At 41.7% G+C, this 25,601-nt stretch overlaps 1 protein-coding gene across 3 annotated transcripts in view; it reads right to left on the reverse strand.

Annotated features, from left to right (window-relative positions):
• The window catches only part of TBC1D19 (TBC1 domain family member 19), a 92,461-nt gene that overhangs the window by 22,552 nt on the left and 44,308 nt on the right, over positions 1-25,601 (reverse strand). For 2 of the 3 annotated variants that reach the window (XM_070757127.1, XM_070757129.1), the window contains 6 exons: positions 21,811-21,855; positions 18,426-18,458; positions 13,980-14,089; positions 11,659-11,750; positions 8,332-8,447; positions 5,848-5,918 (listed from right to left, as the gene is read on the reverse strand). In XM_070757127.1, the coding sequence (XP_070613228.1) occupies positions 5,848-5,918; positions 8,332-8,447; positions 11,659-11,750; positions 13,980-14,089; positions 18,426-18,458; positions 21,811-21,855 (467 nt within the window). Of the gene's footprint in view, positions 1-691; positions 1,596-5,847; positions 5,919-8,331; positions 8,448-11,658; positions 11,751-13,979; positions 14,090-18,425; positions 18,459-21,810; positions 21,856-25,601 lie in introns of all 3 variants that reach the window. The other variant, XM_070757128.1, reaches the window with a different exon arrangement.

Here is a 25,601-nt window from a genome sequence, read left to right on the forward strand (position 1 = left end):
GGTGTCTCCTGAGAAGGAGTTTCTCAGCTATGCTTCGGACGAAGAATAAAAGGTCAGCATTAAGACGAGGGCGGGTGGATGGGCTTCTTTTGACACGGAGACGTCAGAAAAATATTGTCGAAAATTACATCATCACAAACTGGTGAGGCACTCTGGACTGCACCAGTAGGAACCCACGACTGGGAGAGGTGTGTGTGTGTGTGTGTCCCACCGACTCACCTCACTTGTGTGTGTTGCCTCAGGCTCCTTTTTGCCGTCAAGAGGCCTTCAGGAACTTTTTCTGCGGCCAGCAAGGCCTTCCTAAAGGCCTCTGCAGCCGATAACAGAGTTCTGGATCGATCTGGAGCTCTGATATTGGCTGCAGAGGCCTTCAGGAAAGACTTGCCGGCCTCAGAAGAAATGGGCCAGCAAGGCAAAGGTGTCAGGGTGCACAATTGCCCGAAGGTCATCATCCCCAAAGGTGTCAGGGTGCACAATTGCCCGAAGGTCACCATCCCCACCCTAGCTTAATTTTTACCCCTGCACCTGGAGTGGGCGGACTCTTAATTATTTTTATTTATTATTTATTTAATTTATATGCCGCCCAACTCCAGAAGGACTCTGGGTGGCTTACAATTAGGGATTTTTTGGGGGTGGGTGGGTGGGTAGGGCTTATATTGGGCACACATGTAAAAATCAAGCTAGGACTTACTTTTGGGGTAGGCCATATTTGCAGGGAAACATGGAATAACTCTATGAGTCTCCAGTTGAATAAAACGAACAGCTCAGTTCACCAGAAGTAATCCAGAGGGAAGCAAGGCTACCAATTTTTCACGACCATCCAATTTGGGAAAATTAAATATTGTAAATCCTTTTCTTCGAGTATTGCAGACAAACTAGAGTGAAATATTCTTCGACTGGATCCTCATCATCTTCATTTAACAACCCTGTAATCCCTTGAGGGGTGGAGCCTGTGCATGCATCCCAGAATTTACTACTACTCTATAGAATGGCCCACACCGGGAGTAGCCCACTAGTCTGATTGTGCCCAGAGAGAGAAATATCTGCCTCTACCTAGGATCGAACTTAAAACCTCCTGATTGTGAGAGGCGAGAGCTCCACCTCTAGGCCACCCCATCACTCTACTCTTTGACTCGATGACAGATTACAATTTACTGGGGGGGTGGGGTGGATCCTTTCCATCTTTATGGCACAAAGACAGATTTGAGATCTAGAATTAATAGATTTTTCCCCTTTCGTCCCGCCCTTAATACTGCATGCATAAAATAAGAAGAGTCCCTTTTTGATTTGCATTACATCCAGGTATCGCAGCTTGATTAAAATACAACAAGCAGCAGCAGTAGTGAAAAGGTAATTGTGCAACAGCCTCTGGCAACGTCATCAGGTAAGAGCTGCATATTCAATTCTGTGCTAAACCGTAATTGTTAAATTGTCAACTGGGTGGAAAAGGGTTGCATGGCTTATTATCAGCATTTGTTGAAAGTCTACTAGCGGATCAGCGCTGTGACTTTGGACGGTTACGAAGAGCCGGTGGCGAAGAGGAAGATCTGAAGAAGAGGCATCACTTTCAGAGTTGAAAGATCCGCGAGGACAGCCTGGAAAGAAAAGGGGGGGGGAATTATAACGTTTCATAAAAGGGAAGGTCAGCAAGTAAAATCCTTCACTCATAAACGCACATGGCCGTTTCCTGCTTTGACTTTATTCATTCATTCATTCATTCATTCATTCATTCATTCATTCATTCATTCATTCATTCATTCATTCATTTGATTTTTATGCCGCCCTTCTCCTTAGACTCAGGGCGACTTACAACATGTTAGCAATAGCACTTCTTTAACAGAGCTAGACTATTGCCCCCACAAGCTGGGTCCTCATTTTACCCACCTCGGAAGGATGGAAGGCTGAGTCAACCTTGAGCCGGTGATGAGATTTGAACCGCTGACCTTCAGATCTACAGTCAGCTTCAGTGGCCTGCAGTACAGCACTCTACCTGCTGCACCACCCCGGCTTTGACTGAAAGGTGTCTCTGGAGATTCTCAAGTGATCCAGGCAGTAATGGGCTGCTGCCCCCACGGAGGCGGGCGCAGTGGGGATAGTAAGTTTATGCACTATTTACACCCACATAATGGGGGGGGGGGTGTTGTCCTTCCTTCTCTAGAATATTATTATTATTATTATTATTATTATTATTATTATTATTATTATTATTATTATTATTATCATTATTATTTATTAGATTTGTATGCCGCCCCTTTCCGAAGACTCCCTCTCTCCCTTTCCTTTCTTCCTTCCTCCTTCCCTTCTTTCCTTCCTTCCTTCCCTCCCTCCCTTTCCTTCCTTCCCTCCCTTTCCTTCCTTCCTTCCTCCCTCCTTCCCTCCTTTCCTTCCCTCCCTCCCTCCCTTTCCTTCCTTTCTTCCTTCCTTCCTTTCCTCCCTCCCTTCCTCCTTTCTTCCATGGTAGACCGCACCCAGTACACGGCTACACAGTAGTGTGGTACCAAAAATCGCAATGCGCACGCAGCTGTGCGTCCCCAAAGCGTGCATGTGAGCCCCTACATGAGATTCGGCTTCTGCACAGGCGCCACAAGCAAAATCGTGCACAAATCTTGTCACTACATTTGACATTTTTTTGCTTCTGCACATGTGCAGAAGCAAAGAATTTGCTGAAAATAGGCAAAATTCTCGCATGAGCAAGCATCCTTGCGCAAGACTTCGCTTGTGGCGCATGCGCAGAAGCCGAATCTCACGGCGACACGCACACCGGTCTCAGAGAGCGTAACAGTAGCACCGGAGACGAGCAGCCCTTCCTTGTTGTCATCCCGTCTTTCCTCCTTTTTCTTTGTCTTTCCTCTTTCCCTTTCTTGGATGCTCAAATGCAAAAGGGGAGAACATTTCTCCTTTTGTTTTTAGTTTGCTTTGATAACCCTCTGCCAGCGAAAACAGAGCCTGGAGGGGCCTCGCGTGACCCTGTCTGACCTGCTTTCACTGACAGGGTTGCAGGAGTCTGCTGTGGCCAAAAATGGAGCTCCCCCAAACTCCATTTTTGCTAGCAGAGGAACCACAGGATAGTCTATTGCTTTTTCTAGATTGGCCCTGCAGGCCATATCTAAGCATGCTGAGGGCCGGATCTGGCCCGCGAGCCTTGAATTTGACATCCCTGCAGTACACCTGCTCTAACATTTTTGTTCTTTTTTATCGTTATTTGGATTGTTTTCAATGCATCTATTTTGGTTTGCAGTATTCTTAAGTAAACAGTTACGCATTCTTTCGGGGTTAAACGTTCCAGTGCAAAACTAATTTCCTAGTGCCACTTTTAAGGAGGTAAATGCTACTTGTTATTTCATTTGTAGTGGTACCTCTACCTAAGAACGTCTCTACTTACTTATATTATTTTATTTTATTTTATTTGACTTCTGTGCCGCCTAATCCTGAAGGACTCAAGGCGGCTCACAAACCTTTCTAGATAAGAACCGGGTGTTCAAGATTTTTTTGCCTCTTCTCAAGAGCCATTTTCCACTACAAGTCTTCAGAGAGGGGCAGCTTACAAATCTAATAAATTATTATTATTATTATTATTATTATTATTATTATTATTATTATTATTATTACTATTACAAACCCGAGTCTCCGAAACTGTAACCTGGAAAAGGCAGGGAGAAGCCTCCGTGGGGCCTCTCTAGGAATCTCCTGGGAGGAAACAGGGCCTCTACCCTTCCTTTGGTTTCCCCAATTGCACACATTATTTGCTTTTACATTGATTCCTATGAGAAAAATTGCTTCTTTTACAAACTTTTCTACTTAAAAACCTGGTCACGGAACGAATTAAGTTTGTAAGTAGAGGCACAACTGTATTTGGTTTCTATTGTGGCTCACCCCCCTCGCCCACCCCCAAAAGCGGCTACTCAAGGTAAATCATGGAAAAGGAATAGAATCGCTATTGATACTGAGCACTGGTTACTGCATTGTTGCCAGCTGTTTTCATTATGCTTTGGTTATAGACTTCTCAAACTGACCAGTCCCCGTTAAAAATGGGTAATTATTCAGAGCTCTGTTCACTGAAAAAAGAGTTTCATGTAAAAAGATGAAAGCTTTAATAGGAAAGCTTTAATAGGAAAGTGAGCACAAGAACAAGGGGACACAATCTGAAGTTAGTTGGGGAAAAGATCAAAAGCAACATGAGAAAATATTATTTTACTGAAAGAGTAGTAGATCCTTGGAACAAATTTCCAGCAGACGTGGTAGATAAATCCACAGTAACTGAATTTAAACATGCCTGGGATAAACATGTATCCATCCTAAGATAAAATACAGAAAATAGTGTAAGGGCAGACTAGATGGACCATGAGGTCATTTTCTGCCGTCAGACTTCTATGTTTCTATGTTTCTAAAGCAAAAATTGGAGGGAAATGGGGGGTAATTCATCTTAAGGCTGACTCTAAAGTGTGCAATAGGGTTGATATTCCTGGAGGCGTCTGTAATATGGTAAATGATTTAGCTTTACTAGATAAATGGTCAAAGCAATGGAAACTGCAGTTTAATGTTTCCAAATGTAAAATAATGCACTTGGGGAAAAGGAATCCTCAATCTGAGTATTGTATCGGCAGTTCTGTGTTAGCAAATACTTCAGAAGAAAAGGATTTAGGGGTAGTGATTTCTGACAGTCTCAAAATGGGTGAACAGTGCAGTCAGGCGGTAGGGAAAGCAAGTAGGATGCTTGGCTGCATAGCTAGAGGTATAACAAGCAGGAAGAGGGAGATTATGATCCCGCTATATAGATTTGGATTACTGTGTTCAGTTCTGGAGACCTCACCTACAAAAAGATATTGACAAAATTGAATGGGTCCAAAGACGGGCTACAAGAATGGTGGAAGGTCTTAAGCATAAAACGTATCAGGAAAGACTTAATGAACTCAATCTGTATAGTCTGGAGGACAGAAGGAAAAGGGGGGACATGATCGAAACATTTAAATATATTAAAGGGTTAAATAAGGTCCAGGAGGGAAGTGTTTTTAATAGGAAAGTGAACACAAGGACAAGGGGACACAATCTGAAGTTAGTTGGGGGAAAGATCAAAAGCAACATGAGAAAATATTATTTTACTGAAAGAGTAGTAGATCCTTGGAACAAACTTCCAGCAGACGTGGTAGATAAATCCACATTAACTGAATTTAAACATGCCTGGGATAAACATATATCCATCCTAAGATAAAATACAGAAAATAGTATAAGGGCAGACTAGATGGACCATGAGGTCTTTTTCTGCCGTCAGACTTCTATGTTTCTATGTTTCTATGGATGTGGAAGAAATATAAGATAAACGCAACTTATAATAAAGTCACAATTCCAAGCATAACTCAGCTGGGAAGAAAACTCATTGAATCCTCGAATGCTTTATATGGAAAGTGATAGGCATTTTCAGAAACAGGACAGAACAAAATATTGCTGAAAACAAAAATAGCCACAGTACACTTATTTGTGGCACTCTCTTTTAGCCACGTTTGAGGATTCTTTCAGGACTCTGCAGATGTTATTAAAGGAGATGAAAACTCCTAGAAGAACTGGGGGCGGGTGGGAGGGGAGAAGGGGGAAGAGAGAAACACACATTGAAGGTTTACAACCCAAATTAATCCCCCCAACCCCTTTTCAATAGCTGAAAAGAGTTTTTTTACCAATTGCAATCTACATTTTTCACAACATCTCCTGAACTTCTTTTTCCAGGGTAAAAAAAAAAAAAATCAGCAGAGAGCCTGACACCGCAAAGCTATGTGCCCGTGAAGCTCATATTACTCCGGTTGGCAAGACGTCAAAAATTATTCCCATATTTCTACAACTGAAACTTATCCTTACTTCAGCTGCGGCTAGTGATGTCACCTCCATTAGATTCCCCGCTCGGAAAGCAAACACAGCAGCTGCCAGAACTGGGAAAGAAAAAAAAAAAGGAAGAATGTGCAGCATTTAGACTGGCGGCCATACTAATTAGTTGTTAACGATACTTTTGGTCTAGTTATTCTTGAGCTCCGTTCAATATTCTTCTGGCTTGGTAAGGGATTGCCGATTTATGAGAGCTGAAGAAGAGTATTGAATGAGAGCTTAAACATCCACTGGGTACTTATAACCAGAGTTTTCTCTCAAGCCTATTACAGCATTTGGCTTACAGGTTCTACCTACTCATTTACATTTACATTGGCCTAATTGTTTAATTTGGTAAGGACCAGTGAAGGACTGCTACTGGAATGGTAAGGTGATCCATTCTGGTAGCGATTTGGAAGATGCATGAGCAGCTGTGCACTCCTGACGCGCATACATGCGCCCCAACAAGGTTTCACTTCTGCGCATGTGCAGCAAGTAAAATCTTGTGTGAAAACACTTGTGCGAGTGAGATTTCGGCAATTTTCACCATTTTTTTTTGCTTCTGCGCATGCACAGAAGCAAAAATATCAGTGAAAATCGCAAAACGTGGCTTGCACGAGCGTCTTTACACAAGCAGGGTGTCCAGGGGGAAAGCATTTTGAAATTCCCAGATATCTTCCTGACATTTCCCTGTAACTCCCTGTAATTGGTGAAAATGGCCAAAATCTCACTCGCGCAAGTGTCTTCACACAAGATTTTACTTGTGATCTAGTTAAGGCGTGGTTGTAGATGATGTCATACCAAACGGCTAAGCGGTGGAGAAATATTGGTAGCTGAGAAAGCAAGTTGTTGCCAGAGTTATGCTCATTTTTGCTTGATTCTGCCAGGCAGTGCGATCCGGGGTTTTTTTTACATAATTTTTCTCTGACTTAAACATTTTAATACAGTTAGGTTTCTCCCCCCCCCCCCCCGATTTATTCCATTTTTTCACGAATGCCCTGATAATTCCCTGATATTTCCTGAACCACCGATTTCCCTGATCATTCCCTGATTTCCCTGTTTTCCAGGTTTGCTGGACATCCTGCACAAGAGTTCGCTTGCTGCGCATGCACAGAGGCAAAATTTTGCATCTAAGGACATATGCGCGCCCACTGTGACAGCATCGGAGGGCATACCGGTAGCGCCGAAGATGGCAGGCCTTCCATGGTAAGGACCAGTCCCATGGATTGCCTTGATGCCCGTTATACCACTGCCCCTTTACTTTAATAGTAAAACAAATAAAATGGCAAAAGCAATAATGCTCATCTCAATTGCTTATGCAGAATATTTATCTATCTGTTTGTCTGTCTGTCTGTCTGTCTGTCTGTCTGTCTGTCTGTCTGTCTATCTATCTATCCATGTGTATGTACAGCAAATTAACAAAAATAAACAACAGACTATGGGGAGGCAGGGAGGAAGGAAAAGGAAGGAAGGAAAAAGGGGAAGGGAGTGGGAGGGAGGGAGAGAGAAGAAGGAAGGGAGGGAAGGAAAAAGGGGGGGGAAAGGAGGCAGGGAGGGAGGAAAAGGAGGAGGGGGGAGGGGAGGAGAAAGGAAGGTGGGACGAAGGAAGGGAGGAAAGAAGGAAAGGAAGGAAAAGGGAGGAGCGTGGGATGGAGGGAGGGAAGGAATTAAGGAATGGAGGGAGGACGATGTGAGAGAGGAAGGAAGGAAAGAAAAAAAGCAATGGAGGGAAAGGAAAGGGAGGGATGAAAGAAAAAGTAGGGTAGGAAGGAGAAAGGATGAAAAGAAGGAAAAGGGGGAGGGAGGGAGGGAGGGAGGGAGGAAGGAAGGAAGGAAGGAAGGAAGGAAGGAAGGAAGGAAGGAAGGAAGGAAGGAAGGAAGGAAGGAAGGAAGGAAGGAAGGAAGGACAATCATCAGTGGTTCATTAATGATAATTTGGTATGAAGCTGTCCAATAATTATATCTTTTGGCAAAAGCAGCTGAGATAGTGGAAGTATCTTAATCAACAAACTGCTCATTTTGACTCTGCTGAAATTACAGAGTTCCTGCAAACCAAGCCATTGTGGTTTTAATTGCAGAAAGTCTGCTTAATCACAATGATATACTCCCAGATTCAACAAAGCAGCAATTTCCAGATTTCTGCAGGGGCCAAAGGAAAATCCTCCCGCTCAATAAAGCAATTTCTCACATGAGCAGACTCTTTGCCTTTTTTTTTCCTGGTAGAAAAGGCAGGGCGAAATATATCAAAAGGTTCTTTTCCACCCCATTTGATTCCCCCCCCCCAAAAAAAAACCCTCCAGAGATTTGCCACTGCCTACCAAGGGCACCAATACAATTTTTTCTTTCTTTCAGGGAAGCATCCTTTTTATTCATTCGGTACCCAACCAACATAAGCCTAAAAAAACCTGCATTTTGTTTTGTTTACAAAAATTTGGGATTTCTTTCTACGGATGGTAAGCACTCCCATCCCCTAAACATTACCAGCAAGAATTTCCAGTGTGTTGTATCCCAAAATTCTGTCCCACAAAAACAGCAGCTGATCGGTAGCCAAATATCCAGAGAATGCTCGGACCATCCATTTAAACGATATTCTTAGCCTGCAAAACAGTGAAAAATACACTGGGGTTTTTGTATATTTTTTATTTAACGCTTAGACACATTGCTTCTGCAGCTTTACTCTTCGGCTTGCATACTTTTATATAGACTTTTTCACCCTACACTGAGACTTTTAATTCTCTCCTAATTGTTACCAAAAGTTCTTTCTTTCAGCGCTAGAGTTACCGTATTTTTTGGAATATAAGACGCACTGGAGTACACCTTAGTTTTGGGGGAGGGAAATAGGGGGGAAAATCTACCTACCAATTGTTTCTCTGGCTAGCGTCCTTAATCTGTTCAGCTTTAGCACATTATTTTATTCTTGGTTAGGGCTGAAAAAAAAATCTTCAGAGGGAGTAACAATGAAAACAAGCCTACAAAGACTTAGGGCTGAAAAAAAACTTATTTGGAGTAGCAATGAAAAAATCCTACAATCTGGGAAGAGCCAGGAAGATTGTTAGCACCTTGTTAGGGCTGTAAAAAAAAGCTTCAAAAAAGCTACATTTGAAGTATAAGATGCACTCAAATTTTCAGCCTCTTTTAGGGGGGAGAAAGGTGCATCTTATACTCCAAAGAATACGATAACTTGATGTATTTCATTATTTGGCGCAGTGGTTAAAGTGCAGCACTGCAGGCTACTTCAGCTAACTTCAGCAGTTCAAATCTCACCACCGGCTCAAGGTTGACTCCGCCTTTCATTTTTCCGAGGTGGGTAAAATGAGGACTGTTGTTGGGGGCAATATTCTGATTCTGTAAACCGCTTAGAGAGGGCTGTGAAAGCACTATGAAGTGGTTGATAAGTCTAAATGCTAAATTTGAGTTCCAGTTGGTTAATTCAAGATGTACTTCCTCCCAGCTTCTTAAAGCTGACAGCATTATTTCATGTCAAACTAAAGAATTCTGAACAACAACAAAAAATGCAACCTGAGTTCTAAAGGTAGAAAGTGCTAGAAATAAGGGTAAACGTATATGGGGTATTTGGAATATCACAGAATAAAGGACCAAAGGATTGAAAGGGATCTTGGAGATCTTGGTTGGTTATGACCTATAAAGCCCTTCATGGCATCGGACCAGAATACCTCCGGGACCGCCTTCTGCCGCACAAATCCCAGCGACCTGTTAGGTCCCACAGAGTTGGCCTTCTCCGCGTCCCGTCGACTAAACAATGTCGTTTAGCGGGACCCAGGAGAAGAGCCTTCTCTGTGGCGGCCCCGACCCTCTGGAACCAGCTCCCCCCGGAGATTAGAACTGCCCCCACCCTCCTTGCCTTTCGTAAAGTTCTTAAGACCCATCTCTGCCGTCAGGCATGGGGGAACTGACACATCTCCCCCGGGCCTATACAGTTTATACATGGAATGTTTGTGTGTGTGTTTGCTTTTAATAATGGGGATTTTAGTGTTTTTTAAATTATTAGATTTGTTTTTTACATTATTCTTGTTATTGTTGTGAGCCGCCCCGAGTCTACGGAGAGGGGCGGCATACAAATCTAATAAATAATAATAATAATAATAATCTTCTACTCTAACCCCCTGGGTAGGCAGGAAACTCTAGACCAGTGATGGTTAACCTTTTTGGCATCAAGTGCCGAAACTGGAGTGTGCACACATACTTGTGTGCATGAGTGCATGCCGGAACATGCGTGCGAACATGGACACTTGAAGAGAGCAGCTGTTTGATGTGCATGCATGTGACGGAACCCGGAAGAGCAGTTGGCGACGGTGCACATGCTCACAAAAAGGGCTCTGCGTGCCATCTCTGGCACGCGTGCCATAGGTTCGCCATCACAGCCTATACCATTTCAGACAAATGGCTGTCCAATCTCTTCTTAAAAACCTAGCTTCAGTTTTGGAGCACCCACAACTTCTGGAGGCAAGTCGTTCCACTGATAATACTTGTTCTCCCTGTCAAAAATTTCTCCTTGGTTCTAGGTTGGTTCTCTCTTTAATGATCTCCCATCCATTGCTTCTTGTATTTAGGTAAGCCTTATTCTATACCTTTGGATAGATGGCTTAAAGCAGAATGTTTTTTTCAGAAATAAGTCAAAGATGCATTTTAAGGGCTCTCTCTGTGTGTGTATGTGTGTGTGTACATATATACATACATATACATACACACATATACATATACATACACTACTCAAAACAAATAAAGGGAACACTTAAACAACACAATATAACTCCAAGTAAATCAAACTTCTGTGAAATTAAACTGTCCACTTAGGAAGCAACACTGATTGACAATCAATTTTACCTGCTGTTGTGCACATTTAACTTTGTACAGAACAAAGTATTCAATGAGAATATTTCATTCATTCAGATCTAGGATATGTAATTTGAGTGTTCCCTTTATTTTTTGAGCAGAGGGGCGGCATACAAATCTAATAAATAATAATAATATATATACAGTATATGTATCACATGTTTTTGCTGAATTTTTAAAATTAAGGGAGACTAGGATAGCGCTATTTCGGCCTTGTTCTGGCCTCATCAGCTATACCCTTACTGGGATTTGATCCTGGGGCTTCTGCTTTGTAAGGCAGAGAATTAACCTCTAGGCCACCAGATCTAATCCCTTCAGCTTTGTACCAGGGAGGGGCTATATGTTTTTGTTTTTTTCCGTTGGATCACCCTGGTATATTGAAGGAATTATATATACTGCTCAAAAAATAAAGGGATTATATGGGGTTTTTTTTTCTTGCAACCCAACCTTAGACAAGAGTATCAACTGAAAGATGTGAAAGACACAAAAGCTCTCTTGCCCTTGAACAGGATGATCGTGCTAATTGGAAGCTGAAAACATTTTGTATTGAATAATCCAGTATTGGGGCCAGTTAAAATCTTCACTTGGAAATATGCTTGACAGAGACCACAATTTTAAAAAAATCTTAAAAGTTATGATTGGCATGCTCCAGAAAGGGGCCTCTACAGGGCAAAATGTAAAGTTTGGGGTGTTTCAGTTATTTTATTTTTTTTTAAAGAAAATGATGATTGTGCTAATTGGAAGCTTAAAACATTTTAAGCTTCCAATTTAAGTACCATTGCATGGCATGGAATGGAGAAAGTTGGCCATTGTGACTTATAAAACTAGAATTCAGGTCGTCTCCTGCACCAAACAAACGCAGGATCTTTTTAACGTTTAAAAGAAGGACAAGAAATCAAGTCTCTGTACCTCAAATTAATATATTTATGTTTCACTTTAAATGATAATACTTACGGCTGTGCTCCAATTTCTCGAAGATGATAAAACAGCTGTGGGAGATGGCTTTGAAGGAGGTTCTCAAACAGCAGACACAGAGATACAATCCCCTTTGAAATAATAAAAACAAACTTTAAAAAGTTTTTTTTTTTAAAGAAAGAAACCAGGCATCCCCATAGTACATCTTTCACTGGTTTTTTAAAAAAAAAATTAGAATATTAGATATTAGAAATTGTTATAGATTGCTACATTTTTAAAGCAGCGGTAAGGAAATGCTGTATTTATTTATTTATTTATTTATTTATTTATTTATTTATTTATTTTTCCTATTTTTATGCCGCCCTTCTCCTTAGACTCAGGGCGGCTTACAACATGTTAGCAATAGCACTTTTTAAAACAGAGCTAAGCTATTGCCCCCACAATCCGGGTCCTCATTTTACCCACCTCGGAAGGATGGAAGGCTGAGTCAACCTTGAGCCGGTGATGAGATTTGAACTGCTGACCTTCAGATCTACAGTCAGCTTCAGTGGCCTGCAGTACAGCACTCTGCCTGCTGCGCCACCCCGGCTCATCATGTATGCCCATGTTGCAATCAGTTGCAATCAGTTGCGAAGCCTGTGACAATAGCAGTTTGGCTGGAATGCTCAAAACTATTCTGGAAGGACTTGCTTTACGTATAGGTGCAGTAGTCCTCAACAACGTTCATTCAGTGACTATCTGAAGTTACCACAGGACTGAAAAAGGGGACTCTTGTACCAGTTTTCACAATGACCAATGCAACATCCCAAAATTCTTCCGAATTTTGAGCTGGATTTTTCTTAACAGCCACAGGATTCATTCATTTAAGCCAGTGGTTCTCAACCTGGGGGTCGGGACCCCTTTGGGGGTTGAATGACCGTTTCACAAGGGTTGCCTAAGAGAAATTTCCCAAGGCTTTAAGAACTAAAGCTTAGAAACATAGAAGACTGACGGCAGAAAAAGACCTCATGGTCCATCTAGTCTGCCCTTATACTATTTCCTGTATTTTATCTTTCAATGGATATATGTTTATCCCAGGCATGTTTAAATTCAGTTACTGTGGATTTACCAACCATGTCTGCTGGAAGTTTGTTCCAAGGATCTACTACTCTTTCAGTAAAATAATATTTTCTCACGTTGCTTTTGATCTTTCCCCCAACTAACTTCAGATTGTGTCCCCTTGTTCTTGTGTTCACTTTCCTATTAAAAACACTTCCCTCCTGAACCTTATTTAACCCTTTAACATATTTAAATGTTTCGATCATGTCCCCCCTTTCCCTTCTGTCCTCCAGACTATACAGATTGAGTTCATTAAGTCTTTCCTGATACGTTTTATGCTTAAGACCTTCCACCATTCTTATAGCCCATCTTTGGACCCGTTCAATTTTGTCAATATCTTATATTATCTTTTGTCAGCTTCTATTCTAGCGTCTTGGAACATACTTTTACAATCTGACCAATCAGGTGTTTACAATGGGGGTGTCCTTCAGACTTTCCTGCCAATCATCTTAAAGCTCTGTTGGGAGAATTGGGGCTAGACTTATGGTTGGGGGTCACTACAGCATGAGGAACTGTATTAAGGAGTTGCGACATTAGAAAGGTTGAGAACCACTGATTTAAGCCACAATTCAACTTAACAGCGGGGGCAATTAAAGGGTTATAAAATGGGGGTGAAACTCATTTCACAACCACTTCACTTAATGAAAATTTAAATTTTGGGCTTAACTACAGTTGTTAAGTCAAGGATTAGCCCTATTACTTTATATTTTGATGCCAACTCCAAGCTACCCTTGGTCGTATTTTCCCCCCTACATTCCTTCCCAAGCCATTTAGTTGGCAAGAGGCAAGGACACTGGGGAAGTAAGTCCTCCAGAGGAGAATTAAATGAAGATTCTCCATGAGGGAACTCTGGGTGGGTTAACAGCTTCAGTTGGCCTGGATGCATCACAGAAGGCGAAGAACATTTCCATCAAGCGAGCTCTATCTTTAATATACAGTAGTACCTCTAGATACGAGCTGCTCCACATGCGAGCATTCCAAGTTGCGAGCCACGACGGGAGGGAAATTTCTGTTCCAGACCCGAGCTCAAATTCGGGATACGAGCCGAGCTTCCACTAGGTGGCGCAAGAATCCTTGCTTCTGGTTATTTCCGCAGGGGGGGGGGGGGAAAACAAAGTCTAAAGCCATTTGTTCCAGATACGAGTTGATCGGCATACGAGCTCCGTTTTGGAACGAATTAAACTCGTATCTAGAGGTACTACTTATATATATTATATATATATGTAATGGGCATTACAGTTATCCTTTGCAAGCCAACTTACCGAAGAGTGAGAAGAAATGGAATGAAGCCTGAAGAAGTAACGCACATATATTTCACGAAATATCTGATACAGCTTGGAGGGCTCATTGTACAGAAAACAAAGAGGAGCAACTGAAGACGTAAAAAACAAAAACCCCACTAGTTAGGCAAAGGAAAAATAATAACGGAGAGTGGCGGCATATAAATCCAATTAATAATAATAATAATATTATTATAATAATAACAACAATAACAACAACAACAATAATAACTTGTACTGAATAAAAAGGTATCCATGGGGAAAGCATTTTGAAATTCCTTGATATTTCCTTGACATTTCCCTGTAAACTACGATCTAGTTAAGGCGTGGTCATAGTTGACATCATACCAAATGGCTAAGCTGTGGAGAAATATTGATAGCTAAGGAAGCGTTTGCCTCTGTTATGCTCATTTTTACTTGACTCTGCCAGGTAGCACAATCCGTTTTTTTCTTTTTTACATGATTTTCCCCTGACTTTTAAACATTTTAATACAGTTTGTCCCCCCCCCCCCGATTTATTCCGTTTTTTTCACGAATTCCCTGATAATTCCCTGATATTTCCAAAACTGCCGATTTCCCTGATAATTCTCTGATTTCCCTGTTTTCCAGGTTTTCTGGACACCCTGTGTATAATCATTTTAAAAATTCAAGAGGATGGATTTTAATTGCAATAGCATGTAGACTTGTGTGATGCTTCATGGTGCTTTACAACCCTCTCTAAGTGGTTTACAGAGACAGCGTATTGCCCCCAACAATCTGGGTCCTTATTTTATTTCAGACCTCAGAAGGATGAAAAACAAAGTCAACCTTGAGCCAGTGAGATTAGAACTGCCAAATTGCTGGCAGCCAGCAGAAGTAGCCTGCAGTACTGCACTCTTACCACTGTTCCACTGCAGCTCAGAGATGCTGAAATAAACTATAGTTGCAGAATAATGAGTTTCAGGAGAAGGGCAGCATAGAAATCAATCAATCAATCAATCAATCAAATAAATAACAAACTAACTAACAAACAAAGTCTCTTTTCCCTTAATATTCATTCAGATACTGGTTACCAACACTTTTTTTAAAAAATATAATTTTTATTGATTTTTATAGGTTTACAAAAAACAAACATATAACAGTGCACAGTGCTTGTGCCCATCACCAAACAACACACACACCCCGTCACCCCCACCACTCCTACAGGATGATTCAAAGAGGTTTAACTTGTTTATCTATCTATTAATCCATAGCTCTATCTTGAGCAAATTTTACTAAAAGAGTGATTGTAGTTTATTTTTCGTATTTACATCACAGATTTTACTTAACATATAATCTTTTACCTTGTTCCATCGCACCATCAGCTTCTCTAATTTATTCTCATCAAAATTATTTAATCTTATTTCCATAATTTCAAAATATATGTGATCCACCATATACCAATACCAATTTTGTACTGTCCATTTTGTAGAATCTTTCCATCCTAAAACTATCACCGCTTGAGCACTTTCCAATGCTGCAGTTTTAATTTCCTTAAATTCTCCTAATTCCCTATATTTAATTAAAATTGCTGCTTCTTTTATAATAATCCAATTAATGTTTAACATTTTATTAATTTCATTCTGGACTACCTTCCAGAATTTCTGTATCTGGTTACCAACACTTGGAAGAATTCAGCAGCACCACATACTGTACAAGCCACTGTATATTGCCAGTTAACGATGTCAAAATAATTGCCGGAAAGCCATAGTTTGGGTGAATGAAAATCACCACGTCAGTTGTGTAGATCATACTATTTTCAGGAACAGCTGTGTTGTTTTTGTGTGCTGGCAACTACTAAAAAATTACCAGGTGCAGAAATGCTGCTAAGAATAGCACCTCCATGCAAATTCAGTCTTTGTTTTTCTTTTTTTCCCCCAAGCTCATAAAAAGTCATCCATCTGAGTATATCTAATTAGAATCCAATGATACTTTCATATATAAGGTTACTCCTTTCTTTCTTTCTTTCTTTCTTTCTTTCTTTCTCTTTCTTTCTTTTTCCTTTTTCTTTTGCTGTGCTGACGTGAAATATAGTTTCCCAATTTCGGGGCATTCTAAAAATTTATACTGTTGTTTTTTCTGTGTGTTTCTTGCAGACAAATTATTTCTGTGTCCAATTTTCATAACTGTGTAAAATATTTTTAACTTAATCCATTGAAAGGATCCCATTTCTTTTCTCCATCTTGCTTAGTTATGGGGTTTGGTGCCCTAGTGATTCTTCTCTTTGTTCTCTTATTAGTCCCTCTTCTTCTTGGTCAGAGTTTTCTTTCTTTTTGTCTTCCTCTTCATTTTGTATCACTGTATCTTCTGTTGTTTTCTTTGGGGTTCCATATTTTCTTGTGCATCTTGTTTTCTCTCTTCAAAAATGGCTTGCTTGTCTGTTTTATCCCAGCCTACGCAGCTTGAAAACAAAGGAGGAATCCATGCATTGATATTTTCAAATCAGTCTTTTTATATGTAAGTCCCATTTTTACAAGCCAAAGTGATGCATGTGAGAGAATCTTGGCAAGTCTCTCAGTGAGGGTAACTAAGAGATATCTGTTCTGTGGAGAGGCTGCTGCCAAAGAGCAAAGCTACGTGTGCACTCCTTCATAAGATAAGAAGTCTACGGTTTCACAGACTTACTAATTACAGCTTCCCAGCATCTCAGCAGACAGGGCACTTTTTCTCCAAGGATTTTTAGCAGGAAAATAAAGGTGGCTAGAGTAACCTGGCTGAGATCTCAAACATTGCAAAACGTTGCAACTCCACCCTGAATTACCAATACCCCACCCTTAAATACCTATAGGAAGTGGTCAACAATTCCCTAGAATTACAAACTACAGATTAATTCCTTTTTCCATAAAAGTATTCTTGTCTTTTTCTTAATCTTCTAAAGTGGGCATCTAGCAAAGGCTCCAGATCTTCCTCCTCCTCCTCTACTGTCATGCTCTATTATCATTGGCACATCTGCCACCTCTGTGGGTCCTTCAGGTTCATCCAGGTCTATTTCTCCCTCACTCTCACTCTCTGCATCAGCTGGCAACACCACTGGCCCAGGGTACCAAGATGGGCCTGGCTCATCCTCCTCAGAATCTATCATTACCAGAGGTGGGCAAGGAGCACTCACAACAATGTCCCTCATAGAAATCTGCTGCCTTAAAGGTAGAATCCAGTCTATATCTTCTAGAGTTCCAGTTAATTCAGATCCCTTCCAGAACCAGCCATCTAAATTTATTCCTTTTCAATTCCGCCTTGTTGTCAAAAATTGATATTGTCTTCTTCGATCTCTCATCTTCCAGGGGATCTGTTTCAACACCAGGATTTATTATAGTGGGTTCTTCCCTCACTCTCTTCAATATTTCATCCCTTATTGTTCTCCTGACAAATCTAAGGTTATTAACTTGTGAGATAAAATATAGAGGGGAATCTGTTTTAACAACTGTAACAAACCACAGCCTCTACACAACCATCAAATGGACAGTTTTAACACTAAGGTATTGTGGCCCGCCAGCGACTAGCAGAACTGGTAGGAGATTCGGACAGTGAGGAGGTTGGGGAGGAACAAGGGCCAGTCTTGGTGTCTACGAAAGCTCTGACGAGGCAGAGATGGGGCCAGGGCAGTCTGGCAGTTATCAGCTGCCTTTGGAGTCAGACATCATGTCTGAAAAGCACTATTAAGTATCTCTATATTTACTTTAAATCAATTACAGTTAGGCCTCTGTTCAGTTTCTCTTTGTGGATGGTTGATCTTGTTAAGTACACACTCAAACTCAGTTTGTATAAAATTGTTCCCGAGCCTGAACAATTTTGGACTCATATTCTGAAATTATCAATAGTGACAAGAAAGACATCCTGTCAGTAAACCCTCGGCTAGCTCCATTCAGTTGTCCAGACTCCATCCCCTAAGGCAGTGTTTCCCAACCTTGGCAACTTGAAGAGATCTGGACTTCAATTCCCAGAATTCCCCAGCCAGCAAATGCTGGCTGGGGAATTCTGGGAGTTGAAGTCCAAATATCTTCAAGTTGCCAAGGTTGGGAAACACTGCCCTAAGGGATTATGGGGGTGGTTAAAAGATGATGATTTCTGAAACTATCAAGGTATTAAATAGGCATCAACTTAGCCGGGTTGGCACAGTGGTTAGAGTGCAACACTGCAGGCTACTTCAGCTAATTGCTGTAGTTCACCAGTTCAAATCTCACCACCAGCTCAAGGTTGACTCAACCTTCCATCCTTTTGAGGGAGGTAAAATGAGGATCCAGATTGTTGGGGGCAATATGTTGATTCTGTAAACCACTTAGAGAGGGCTGTAAAAGCAATATAAAGTGGTATATAAGTCTAAAGTGCTATTGCTATTGCTATGAAGTTGATCTACTTCAAACTGTCATGCAGAATTTTAAATTTTCGCGACAGTAACGACAAGCTACTTACCGTACATTGAAAAGCCATGGAATGGAATGACACCTAAAGAGGGGAATAAAAACATTTCCTACTTACTGTCCAAAGAAGATTATGTATTTTCAGAAATAGGAAATTTAAATTAAAAATCTATGGTGATTTTCAATCATTCAGGTCGTGGCTGTCCCAAAGGTGCTTTTTCAAAAAAACTTTCTCTTTTTTAAAAGACATTTCACTTCTCATCCAAGAAACTTCTGAAGAGTTTAGAAGCTTCTTGGATGAGAAGGGAAACGTCTTCAAAGGAAAAAAATCAGAAAGTCCAGTTGCCTCTTGGGAAAAAAAAAAACTTTGGGGAATTTTTTTTGGGGGGGGGAATCCAAATTTTTGCGCAAATTTTTGCATGGCATAAAATCCTGCCGCAGAGTTAGAATGACAGGCTCAGGTGCCATCTGTGGCCCATTGGCTACGCATGATGGAGATAAAATTGGGGTACTTATTGTCAATTATGTGGGTAGCAGGGGTGAAATGCTACCGGTTTGCTTGTGCCTGTTGTTCGTCGGAGAGTCGGTCGCGAAGGCAGAGCAAGGCTCCGCCCACCCACCCAGAAGCCGCCACTTGGTTTCTTTTACCCTACTGCACATGGTTGGCGGGCCCCAGGGGAAGAGCCTTCTCTGTGGCGGCCCCGACTCTCTGGAACCGGCTCCCCCCAGAGATTAGAACTGTCCCTACCCTCCTTGCTTTTCGTAAACTCCTCAAAACCCACCTTTGTCGTCAGGCATGGGGGAATTGAGATATCTCCCCGGGGCCTATATAATTTATGTATGGTATGTTTGTAGGTATGTCTGCTTAAAAATGGGGTTTTCTTAACTACTTTAAATTTTTACATTGTAAATTATTAGATTTGTTATGAATTGTTTTATTATGTTGTGAGCCGCCCCGAGTCTACGGAAAGGGGCGGCATACAAATCTAATAAATGAATGAATGAATGAATGAATGAATGAATGAATGAATGAATGAATGAATGAATGAATAAATAAATAAATAAATGTGCAAAGCGTTCTGTGCATGCTTAGTGTTGTGAGTGATCCTTGTCCACCTCAGGCCATGCCTGATTCTGAAGAGGATGAGCCAGGCCCCTCAGGGTACCCAGGGCCAGGGGGACTGCCAGAGGAAGCTGAGGGCAAGAGTGAGGCAGACAGTGACTGGGGAAAGCCAGAGGGGGCTGATGTGACAATGGGAGATTGGTCTCTGTCAGACAGCGGGGAAGACATATTAGTGGAAAATATGTGGATTAACCCACATTATAGAAAAATGACTAGCATTTATTTATTTATTGGATTTGTATGCCGCCCCTCTCTGTAGACTCAGGGCGGCTAACAACAGTAATAAAAACAGCATGTAACAATCCAATACTAAAACAACTAAAAAAAACCCCTTATTATAAAACCAAACATACATACAAACATACCATGCATAAAATTGTAAAGGCCTAGGGGGAAAGAATATCTCAGTTCCCCCATGCCTGGCGGCAGAAGTGGGTTTTAAGAAGCTTACGAAAGGCAAGGAGGATGGGGGCAATTTTAATCTCTGGGGGGAGTTGGTTCCAGAGGGCCGGGGCCGCCACAGAGAAGGCTCTTCTCCTGGGTCCCGCCAAACGACATTGTTTAGTTGATGGGACCCGGAGAAGGCCCACTCTGTGGGACCTAACTGGTCGCTGGGATTCGTGCAGCAGAAGGTGGTTCCTGAGATATTCTGGTCCAGTGCCATGAAGGGCTTTATAGGTCATAACCAACACTTTGAATTGTGACCTGAAACTGATCGGCAACCCATGCAGACTGCGGAGTGTTGGTGTAACATGGGCATATTTGGGAAAGCCCATGATTGCTCTCGCAGCTGCATTCTGCACCATCTGAAGTATGATTGGTTTTTTATATAATGGGTTTTTAACTGTTTTTTAGTATTGGATTTTGTTGTACTGTTTTACTGCTGTTGTTAGCCGCCCCGAGTCTGCGTAGAGGGGCGGCATACAAATCCAATAAATAATAATAATAATAATAATAATAATAATAATAATAATAATAATAATTTATGTATCCTGCTTGATTGAAATAAAGAGTGGGTTTTATTAGTAAGAAGTGATTGTCCGGGAATTGGAATTTATCAGAGGCCTGCGAGCAGAACACGTAGAAGGTAAAAGAATAAAAATGACAGCATCCATGCGGGTGGGCAGAGCCTTGCACTGCCTTCGCGACCGGCTCTCCGACAACTGACAGGCACAAGCGAACCAGGAGCATTTCATCTCTGGTGAATAGCAATGTGTCACTGGCAACTACTTTCCTTCGATGGATTAGAGGGGATTCACTGCAGGCAGCGTAAAGAACTGAACACCTTCAAGAACCTGTTAACATTAGATCCTTGTTCTTCCGTGGCTCATTTGAAGCAGCCACAAACATAAAGTATTTATGACAAAATACTTAGTCAACAGTAGCATCATGTGCTGCTCCAGAGGAAGATCTATTTCTAGTCAACCTTTAGGAGGCTTTCTTTCTTGAGAGACCCCCCCCCCCCCCACCATAAGCAGTGTCAAGTTTTGCTATTTCTCAGCAAATTACTTCAACATGCAGTCATCCTAGGCACCAGGAATTTTTGGATGAAAGGGATTATCTAGATCTATTTCAGTTTGGCTTGAAGCCTGGTTTAGAACAGCTTACATAATAATGATAATACTGTGTTTTTTTTAAAAAAATAGCAGTTGCTCCTTTGTGATGAGTGGAGGAGGAAGAGGAGGAAGGGGGAGGGGGAGGAGGAAAGGGAAGAGGGGGAGAGAAGAGGTGAGAGGAAAGGAGGAGGAGGAAGGTGAAGTGGGAGGAGGAGGGGGGAAGGAAGAGGAGGGAGGGAGGAGGAGGAAGGAGAAGGGAAGGAGGAGGAGGAAGGAGAAGAACAGAAGGAAGAATAGGGGGAGGAAAGGAGGAGGGAGGGGAAGAGGAAGGAGGAGGGGAGGAAAAGAACGGAGGAAGAAGGAGGAAAAGGAGGAGGGGAGGGAAGGAGGAGGAAGAAGGGAGGGGAGGAAGAGAATGAGGAAGGGGAGGAAGAGGGAGAAGGGAGGAGGAAGAGGTGAGGAGAAAAAGGAAAGGAAAGGGGGAAGTGGAGGAAGAGGAGGGAAGAGAAGGAGGAAGAAGGAGGAGGAGAATCAAATAAATGCAGCACCAATTCTTTAATTTTCTGAGCCTACTTCTATGGCTCAAAAAAAGCAACCTTGGAATGCTTCAAAACAGGGGGGAAAAGTACTGCTAATTTTTTGAACAGTTGCTATTTCTTTTTACCCAAAGAACAAAACACCATTCGAAAGAATCCAGTCTTAAAAATGGGTGTCGTCCCCCGTTCCCACTAGAGGGGGCAATGGTCTAACTTCTTTACCGTTTGGCGGATAAAACGCAGCATATTGTTCCATTCCAAGCTTCCCTACAGAAAGAACACATTGAGAATCAGATAAGCGGCAAGAGAATGCACGGTTTTCCATATGCAAAATATAGACACTGCCACAATGGCAAGAGGGACAAACTGGAGAGAAATTTAGAGGACAAGAAAATAATAACAAACTTAACAAGCTACAGATCACAGGTAGTCCTTAACTTATGACCATCCCCAAAATTTATATTTCTTAAGTGAGGAATTTGTTAAGTGAGATTTGCCTCATTTTTAGGACCTTTGTTGCCCCATTTGCTGCAGTTGTTGAACTAGCTACACGGTTAAGTGAATCCGATTTCCCTGTAGCCTTTACTCGTCAAAAGGTAGCAAAAGATGATCACATAACACACACACCCACGGGACATTGCAAGCGTCATAAATTGAGTCACTTGTTAAGCATCCAAGGGTCAATCACGTGACCACGGGAATGCTACAAAAGTCATAAGGGTGAAAAATGATATCGCATTTTAAAATGTTGTTGTAATGTCGGACAGTCCCTATGAACCATTGTAAGTGGAGAAATATTTGTAAAAGTAGCCTTAAAGTAATGATCTAAAACAGTGGTTCTCAACCGTTCTAATGCCACGACCCTTTAATACAAGTCCTCATGTTGTGGTGACCCCCAGTCATAAAATAATAAAATTATTAGGAAACTCATGGGTGGGTTCTAACTTACCTCGCTGCTGGTTCGCTTCCTCCCATGTGACCACACCTCATTGGAGCGCGTGTACGCATATGCAGCGTCGTTTTTTTAAAAATTCCAAAAAAACCAACCAAAAATAAGATGGCGCCGCATACACAGTGCGCATTTCAGAAGTTCCTATGGTACTGATTTTTTTTTTTTACAGTAGTCTATGTGGGTGCACCCACAGGGAGACAGATAGAAAAGCAGTGTTATGGTTCCTAAGACCATCCGAAATATGTGTTTTCTGATGGTCTTAGGCAACCCCTGTGAAAGGGTCATTCGACCCTCCCCCCAAAGGGGTTGCAACCCACAGATTGAGAACCCCTGATCTAGAATGAGGACCAGTAATGGATTAACTATCTTCCAGCTAGTATGCAACATGTGTTATATTTTAATAGCAACCATTAAGATAAAGGTTCCCCTTGCAGATATGTGCTAGTCGTTCCCAGCTCTAGGGGGCAATGCTCATCTCCGTTTCAAACCCGAAGAGCCAGCACTGTCTGAAGACGTCTCCGTGGTCATTATTATTATTTTATTATTATTATTATTATTTATTAGATTTGTATGCCGCGCCTCTCCGTAGACTCAGGGCGGCTCACAACAGTGATAAAAACAATACATGGTAACAAATCTAATAATTAAAATCTAAAATAACAGTTTTAAATTAAAAAGTCTAAAAAAACAAAACAAAAAACACAATAGATAAAATACATACACACAGTCATATCATGCACAAAATTACATAGGCAAAGGGGGGATGTCTCAGTTCCTCCAAGCCTGATGACAGAGGTGGGTTTTAAGGAGTTTACGAAAGGCAAGGAGGGTGGGGGCAGTCCTAAACTCTGGGGGGAGTTGATTCCAGAGGGTCAGAGCCGCCACAGAGACATTGTTTAGGTCATGTGGCCGGCATGAATAAACTCCAAAGGAATACTGTTACCTTCCCACGAAAGGTGGCCCCTATTTTTTTCTTCTTGCATTTTTTACATGCTTTCGAACTGCTAGGTTGGCAAAAGCTGGGGCAAGTAACGGGAGCTTACTCCATTATATGGCGCTGGGGATTTGAACACCTGACTTTTCTGATCGACAAGCTCAGAGTCATAGACATTGAGCCACCACTTCCCTTATAATAGCTGAAAAAATTATTTCAAACAATGATTTTTTTCAGAAGAATATTGGGATTTACTTACTTACTTACTTACTTACTTACTTACTTACTTACTTACTTACTTACTTACTTACTTATTTACTTACTTACTTATTAAACTTATTTTCCTACATAGAGGCATGTATTGTAAAGTTTATCAAAAGCATTTTTTGGTCTTATTTTCTTACTAATTAATTAAGTAATTAATTAATTAATTAATTAATTAATTAATTCATTCATTCATTCAGTGATATTTATATACCACCCAACTCCAGGAGGATTCTGGGCAGCTCACAACAATCACAACAACTAAAAAGCAGTATAAAATATAACAACAATAAAGACAACAATAGCACAAAGTGCATAAATAAACCTTTAAAAAACAGGAGGGTGGGGATAGTACGGATCTCTGGAAGCAGTTGATGCCAAAGGATCGGAGCCGCCACAGTGAAGGCCCTTCCCCGTGACCCTGCCAGCCAACACTGTTTTGAAAGAAGCATGCATTTATACATTCTTTTACATTTTAAGATTAGAGAAACAGTACTAAATGTTACAGATAAGTAAAAAGGCTTGTTTCATGGAAAAGCACCTGAAAGCAGGAAAACAAGAAATGCACAAATAAGCTATTGCAGACATTGAGCCGGGATATACAGGTATTCTTCGACTTACAACACTTCACTTAGTGACCGTTCAAAGTTACAACAGCACTGAAAAAGACAACTCAGGACCATTTTTCAGACTTAAAACTGCAAGCCCCTACCCACCTAACATGGCCTTGTGATCAAAATTTGGATGCTTGGCAACTGGCTCATATTTTTGATGGTTGCAGGGTTGTGGCAAGCAAAGCAAAGTCAATGTGGGGTCATTTAATGACGATGTTACCCACTTAACAACTGCAGTGAGTCACCTAACAAGGGTAGCAAAGAAAGGCCATCTCATGGGGCAAAGCTCACTTAAGCAACAGAAATTTGGGGGGGCATTTGTACTTGTAACATTTGCAGACATTTTTCTCCCCCAACAGAAATAATTCTGTAAGACACTGATTTTCATTAGTGTTTAATTCAAAAAAGAAAGAAGGAAGGAAGGAAGGAAGGAACGAGGGAGGGAGGGAGGGAAGGAAGGAAGGAAGGAAGGAAGGAAGGAAGGAAGGAAGGAAATACAGGTAAATTGAGCTTACTCTCAGTACCCCATTAATCTTTTATTTTGATTGTTGTTTCAGCAGCTGAATTACACAGAACAGGAGGGTCCAATTCAAGGCCCGTGGGCAAGATCTGGCTTACAGGGTTCTGAGATCTGGCCCACGTGAAAACAGTGAAAGATCAGCCCACGGTGCCTCTGCCAGAAAAAAAACGGAGCTCGTGAGGGTGAGCCACAACCCTCCTGAGCTTTGTTTTTGCTGGCAGAGGATTGCAGGAGGCTGTCCCAGCTGAAAACAGAGATTGGTCCCTACATGGCATAGGACCAGACTATTTACTTAGGGGTGGAGATTGGTGCCTACATGGCATAGGACCAGAATATCTATGGGACCGTCTCCTGCTGCACACCTCCCAGAGATCAGTTATATCCCACAGGGTTGGCGGTCTCTGGGTCCCGTCGCCTAAACAGTGCTGGTTGGCGGGCCCGCGGGAAGGGCCTTCTCTGTGGCAGCCCCGGCTCTTTGGAACCAACTACCCCCCAATGTCCATACTGCTCCCACCCCACTGGCCTTCCAAAAAGCTTTGAAGACCTGGCTCTCCCATCAGGCCTGGGGGCTATGAGTGTCACCACCTTAGTTCCGGCCAAATCATGTTTCGATTGGTATGTGCGAGGGAATGATTATATTGATTAGTCTAGAGCAGAGGTAGGCAAAGTTGACACTTCTATGACATGTGGACTTCAATTCTCAGGCTCAGGAATTCTAGGAGTTGAAGT

The sequence above is a fragment of the Erythrolamprus reginae genome, chromosome 7, assembly GCF_031021105.1.
Source record: "Erythrolamprus reginae isolate rEryReg1 chromosome 7, rEryReg1.hap1, whole genome shotgun sequence".
Taxonomy (NCBI): Eukaryota; Metazoa; Chordata; class Lepidosauria; order Squamata; family Dipsadidae; genus Erythrolamprus; species Erythrolamprus reginae.